We start from the raw sequence: 6,784 nt of genomic DNA on the forward strand, positions 1-6,784 counted from the left end.
CTTTCGGAGCAGGTGGTCGTCCTATTTTTAACGATCCCGATCGATCAGTAGCAGCGCGATAAGTTAACCAAAATTGCCTTGACTAAGATTATCGTGCTTTTGAAGAATCAGCTTTCGATGCTACGAAGAATGTCGTCGTGACCACCCCTCGAATCTGGACGTTTCCTGCCAATTCGGCGTCGATCGGGTCTACGATCTGTATTTTTATATAGCAGTCTTGTCTAGTATAATATTAATTATATATGTCTACGCGACTGCGTTTCTTCAATTTATATGCAGAAAAAAACAACAGAAAATCTAGATGTAGCAAATGCATGCAGCATAAATTAATATGTATCGCGCGATACGTTTTTTCTGTGTACTGTGCAAGATTTTCCTGCAGAATAAATACATGCGAGATGTAACAACGCAATGAAACTATCGTGACACTTTAGATTTTTAGTTTTTACGTATTCAGTATATATGATATTATTGTTTTAATACGAGATATGTAGTATATATATATATATATATATCATTAATGGTACGATTCTTTTTTATTGGCAGCGCACTCACTGCGCTTTGATAATCAAGTTTCGTTGTTAGAGAAAGATTATCCGAAAAGAGTAGAATAAAAAGGAATACATTACTCTCTTATATGGATGCGGGATACAAAAGAAAGTATATAACAGGATATGCTGTTATAATCTAACTGATAAACGCGATCATATTATTAACATTATTAACATTATTAACATTATTAACGAAAAACATCAAATAATGGAAATATTGGAAGATCTTGCAAGGAAAGCCGAATAATGATAACATAATCAATATTAGCTGTATATAAGATTAGCTTCTTAAGTGCATAAATCGAGAGGGAGTAACCACTTAATGTAATCATAGGACAGAGTCCTCGAAATCATTATAAAATTCATATGAAATCTCTATGTATAATCCGATAATTACATATGCAACTACGAGAAGTCATTGTATAATATTAAATAAAATCATATATTTTACCAAATGACTTCATATGTAGTAAACAAAATTATTTGTAATCAGATGAAATCATGTAATCTGTGGGACAATATTTCAGCTAGTGGTCACCCCTACGGCATAAGCATTGTCTTCTAGATCGATTGATTATAGATTGATAATAATCAGTGCGTTCCAAACTTATTCTTTGTACATACACCTGAATTCTCTCTCGATCATTTTATCCTCTTTTATTTCCTTGACAAAGCACACGCGAATAAAATTAAATATCTTTAAAATATCTTTAATTTCGTAGAGAGAGAGAAATTGTTGTTCAGACAATAATTATTATAAAAATTATTTCAAAGTAATTATTTTTATGTAATTTAATATATATTCAAATATATAAATATATATATATAAATAAATATATAAATAAATATATAAATATGTACATGATCTATCTATAGAGATTATATCTCTTTATTCTCAAATTCGAATAAATTGTGAATAACTTGAATGTTGATTTTTTGCTTAATAAGCTTTCGAGCATGATGTTGTGTCATTGCGGTCTGATTAAGTTACGCGTAGTAAAATAAATATGTAAACACATTATATCAGTCATTTTTCAATCGAGTAACAGTCAACTTCTAATTTAACGTACATTGTCAAATTTCTTTTGAGTATCTTAATATGCAGTATTTTATATAAATTAATATCACATAAAATATTTGTCACATAATATATCAAATATTCTCAAATCGTCTGATTAAAGTCTGTGACAAATTGGATTCTCGATTTCAACTAAGAAATTTGGCAAAACTTTTTTACTCATGGACTTTATGTGAACGAATCTTTGACCGAAATACCTCTTTCTTCATAATCTAATGTATCGATTTAACATGCTATATCGACGTTCGTTCTCATAAATTGCCATTGTTATAAGTATTTTAAATAATTGTTTTGTCATAGCGATTATGACTTTATAATCACTGAAGAAGACTTTGTCTGCCGAAACATTTGTATTTCATAATTATATATTGTATCTTATCTTAATTATTAATTCAAAGGCAATTCTAATTATAAGTTCGAAATAAGCCACGACTCTAATTAATTTGCGTAGCACACGAGCTTTTTTACTTTGATTTTAAATATGTAAAATGCATATGTCTCTTCGAGCTCTATTATTTGTGAGCCAAGATACTGTAGAAAATATAACAAATTGCGGAGAATGCAAGAATAAATGAACTAATAAAAATTACTGTCATTTGCTCACCATGCTAGATAGAAAGTGTACGGTAAACTCAATAATGTCATTTTCAGAATCATATACTTGAAGAATCACGATACTGTTATTCAATTTAAAAACATATTTCTTTTATTTTAATATTTATTTTGTCAATAATATATTCTCTTTATAATCTTGCTTTCCAAGTTTTTATATAATCTCGCAGGTATATATTTATTGTTCTCAATGTGTCTTAAAAAAGATTAATATAAAAAAACATAATTACACAAATTCCAAACCATTAATATAAAATACAATATGATTTATTTTATTGTAAAAATCAATATAATTCACTCTCCTATTGTGGTTGCTATCCAAACATAATAGTCGAAGATTAGCTAATGCACAATCAAGATAACGAAGGAATTACATGATTGTTGCACTAAGATTAGAAGATTTAGGAAGACAAACATTACTTTTCAAATTGCGTACATTTGCATTACTTTATCATCATCATTATGACGCGTATTATTTCAAAGAGGTTGTCGCGCAAATAGAAGATTATACGTTACAATTTGTTTTTTAATCGCCGTAAGAAATTAATGTGTCATGCGCTACTCTCATTTCTAATATCACATTGCATAGGCTTTAATATTCATTGCCGTTATATAAATGATTTGTTACGCGAATCAGGAATATCACACATATGCGACATGTACGGTAACGGATGTGTCACACTGTCAACTGAGACCTTTATCGTTCTACATATGAAAACCCTCAGAACCTTTTTACATACAATAGTATGTGAATGGGTGCATTGCAGCCATAAATAAACATTATCTAAATTTTATAAATGATATAATTTTAGATTATTTAATACTTTTTTTTGTGCAAGTTTTTATAAAAGCAAAATATTAAAAAAATAATCTAAGATTGATTTAGTTATTTACAAGATAATTGTTACCATTCTAATTATTCACTAATGCGCATTAATTGATTATCGATCCTGCAAAATTTAATAAATTAGCTATTTTTCATCAAAAATACACATATCTGTAGTACGATTGTTAATAGAAATAAATAAACCGTGTAATATATAATGCACGGTAAATGTTCGAAAATAATAAATTCCAAGCAAAAAATAAGTATGAAAATCGAATTGTCTCAAACAAGTTTGTAAACAGTTATTAGGATTTTATATCATTGGATTGGATTTAAACTGACAATGCTAAGTATAATTTGCAGACATAAAAACAACTTTATTTAAAGCAGCCGACGGTAAAGCGATCAATACATTGTGTAGCAAGGTTTAACAATGGCTTTAGAAATATAACGCTTTATCTTTACCCTTTGTGAAGTTAACATCCCATTTCTAGGATTTCGATATAATTGATAGAGTTCTGACTCTCAAGCAATTCTGGAGTTCCTGATACATCTCAAAAAAAGATCGAACGATTGAATGCAAAAAATAGTAGCGTGAAGCTATGCCAACTTTACAAAAATTAATCCCCATAACAAAATATTATAAATTTTCAAAAAAAGTATATTACATATCAAGTATATACTAGTATAATATACTATACAAGATAAATAACTTTAATAAATCTTCAAATTTTTTCTGAATCATAAAAAGGTTCTTTTTTGTGAAAATATATATCTAATATTTTTTTATTAATTCTATAACACATTAAAAAGTTATTCTTAACTTTTGTATCGTAAAACGTGAAGATGACGTTTTATGTTTTTCGATTCTTGTTCTTCATACATCTAAAACTTTTTAAAACAATTGCTAATGGAATCTAAATTTTCATATTCGCGTAATATAATAATAAATTTAAAAAAGCGCAATATCATAAAGACATTTGGGACAAATGTATATTCGCTTTCGAATTGATTATAATAGCTCAATATAATCCTTCCTGAATAAAACAACAAATTTCAAAGATTTTTTGTAGAGTAACGTCCTAGTGAAGTAACGGCTTAAAGTTACCTATCTTTACAGTCGGTAGTTTCCTAATGGTCTGCATTATGTCTTTTAACGACCTACTTAATGATCGTAGATTCCTAACAAACGTTTTTACTGCCTGCAATGTTTTTCTTTTTAGAAACGTTAAACGTATATCTAGTACTAATATCTGTATACGTTCCGCGCCATCCATTTATTCTCTCGACGAAAGACTTGAAAACAATCGGAATCCGTTGGCGAATGTGCGTGGCGATCGTTATATATATACATATATATATATATATGAGTGAGGCTCTTCCGATCGAACATTCCAACGTATTCCGAAAGAGTGCGAGAGCACGGTACAAGCACGGCTCGTTCCGCTCGCGTTACAACGAAGGTCCTTTACGCCTCTTTACCCGTCAGCGAGCTCTCACGCTTGCCCCCCACTTCGTGACAACCCTCTTTGCCACCACCGAGCGTCCGCGCACCCCCTTCAACCCCTTCCACATCGGCAACCTTATCCATGGTCTTTCAGCCATACTACCCCACCCCTCGCGATCAATGCTCGTGAAAAGGTGGGCGCGCGTCGCGTTCGCGCTCGCGCCCTCTGCGTACGTCGCCTCCCTCCAATCCTCTCTCTCTCCCTCCCACTTTTTCCGGCCTCTCTGTTTTTCCCCGACGGGGAACACACTCCGTTTCTATCTTTCTCGTGCTGTTGCACCGATTCGCGCGGCTCGGCTGGCGCTAAAATGCCCCGAGACTCGACGAGGCGCTCGGACGGAGTGCAGCCCTCTGACCCGATTCAACGACTTACGACCAGCCAGCGTCCCCGTTTATCCCCGGTGTCGGATCGCGATGTCAATCGGAATCGAGATCTACACCACGCTACGCTACAGGGAAATTCTCGGAACAAGTTACCGAGCCGTTACCGAGCGTGGTGGTCAACTATCGATCGACTCACGCACTCGAGAGCGCCCGCTTGAAATTTTAAAGACCAGCACCCTCGCGAGGACGGTTTACCTTTTTTCTTTTCCTATTTTTCCGACAGGCCGAGTTATGACTAATTGACCGCGAGAAAAGAACGTAAAGTTTCGAAAGACGGATACGGAAAGTAAAGTCTGCGGAATTGCGCAAGTATTAAACTCGAGGCGCGTTCCTCGTAAAGTTGTGCGCATCCTCCGACGTAGGAAGAAAGATCGAGAGATGCGTATTCTCTTCATGGCGAGACGTGTCTAGAGAACTTTACCGTTTACTTCCTCTCCCTTTTCTCTTCTTGTCTTACACTTTTCTTCATATACGAGATACGATATATACGGTTTCATAAATTGCGAGTGTTCGAGGAATTGTTATCTCCCTGGAGAACATAAAACTGCCCCTCTCTCTCTCTCTCTCTCTGTCTTTCTCGCCTGCACTCTATCATCGGTCCTTCGGTTAGACTGGGTTGACACTTGACATCGATTTAACTCGGACTAGCGCGCGCGATAATATCTTACCTTCGCAGATGTACCCCTGCTGTATGAGGCCCCAGAGCATGTCCGTGCAGCTATGGCAGTACGTCGGTTTGTGAAACATTTTCTTACTGAAGCTGTGCCCATGGCTGGCTGGAGTCTCGGCCGAGACCGACGCCATATTCCCCGTTCCACCGCGGAACCGTTCACGCCAGATTTTCACCGTGAAGCTACGCAGGGCGCGCCGCGCGACGATGACAACATAATTATTACACGCCCGACACTACGTGATCTCGGAACCGTACGCGTACATAGCTGCGTTGCTGCAGTTGCTGCGATGGTGGTAGTAAGAGGAGTAGTAGTAATCGTCGCTGACCGCACGCTGGCCCACTCGCCGTACCGTCGTACCGTCGTCGTCTCGTACGGCGCCTCGTCGTAACGTCGTCGTCGTGCCTAACACGCATTATTCCACGAGCTGCGCCACGGAACGACCGACGCGCCGGCAGCCACGATCGCGCGCGCCAGATGCGTCGTCGTCGTCGTCGTAAATCGCCACCGCCACCAATCCGTCACCGATCGCCACCACTCCGATCTCACGGCCGCCGCCGAGCATCACCGTCGTCGTCGTCGCTGTTGCTGTTGCTGTTGCTGCTGTTGCTGCTGCCGCTGCCACTGCCACTGCCGCTGCCGCTGACGTTGCCCTCGTACTAATCGTACTCGTCGTCGCTGAGAGTCTCGCTCTCTTCGCTCGCCGCGTTCGCGATACGACGATGCGTGCGATGTCACGTTCGCGCATCCGACGAGTCGCCTCTGCAATCTCTGTCGCTGCTGCCAATACTGCTGTTGCTGTTGCTGTTGCCGCCGCCGCTGCTGCTGTTGCTGCCGCTGCTGCTGCTGATCCGAGCGTACGCCGCTGTGTGGCTGCACTGACATCAGCCCCTTTTCGTCACCGCCACCAGCCAGTGGCGGATGCGCTGCCCTAGCGGACTAAGTGGGGCGTCATATGGGGGCCGAGCCGAACCGAGCCGAGCCGAGCCGAGCTGAGCTGAGCGAGCGGAATCCAAAGGAGATGCGAGCCGCCCTCTTCCGAGTCCGTAGCCTCGAGGGCGCGCTCTCTCTTTCTCTCTCTCTCTCTCTCTCTCTCTCTCTCTCTCTCTCTCTCTCTCTCTCTCTCTTTCCTTCTCTCGTTTTCTCAATTTACTT

The 6,784-nt window shown here is 38.3% G+C and overlaps 1 protein-coding gene across 9 annotated transcripts in view; it reads right to left on the reverse strand.

The window, feature by feature from the left end:
- LOC108753172 (diacylglycerol kinase theta) overlaps positions 1–6,523 on the reverse strand; it is a 20,100-nt gene extending 13,577 nt beyond the window's left edge. For 7 of the 9 annotated variants that reach the window (XM_018494533.1, XM_018494539.1, XM_018494532.1 and 4 more), the window contains exon 1: positions 5,627–5,777. In XM_018494533.1, coding sequence (XP_018350035.1) covers positions 5,627–5,762 — 136 coding nt within the window. In that variant the 5' untranslated portion in view covers positions 5,763–5,777. Of the gene's footprint in view, positions 1–5,626 lie in introns of all 9 variants that reach the window. The other 2 variants (XM_018494537.1, XM_018494536.1) reach the window with 1 other exon arrangement.
- Positions 6,524–6,784: the final 261 nt, after the last annotated feature.

This window comes from Trachymyrmex septentrionalis, unplaced genomic scaffold (genome assembly GCF_001594115.1).
Source record: "Trachymyrmex septentrionalis isolate Tsep2-gDNA-1 unplaced genomic scaffold, Tsep1.0 scaffold66, whole genome shotgun sequence".
Taxonomy (NCBI): domain Eukaryota; kingdom Metazoa; phylum Arthropoda; class Insecta; order Hymenoptera; family Formicidae; genus Trachymyrmex; species Trachymyrmex septentrionalis.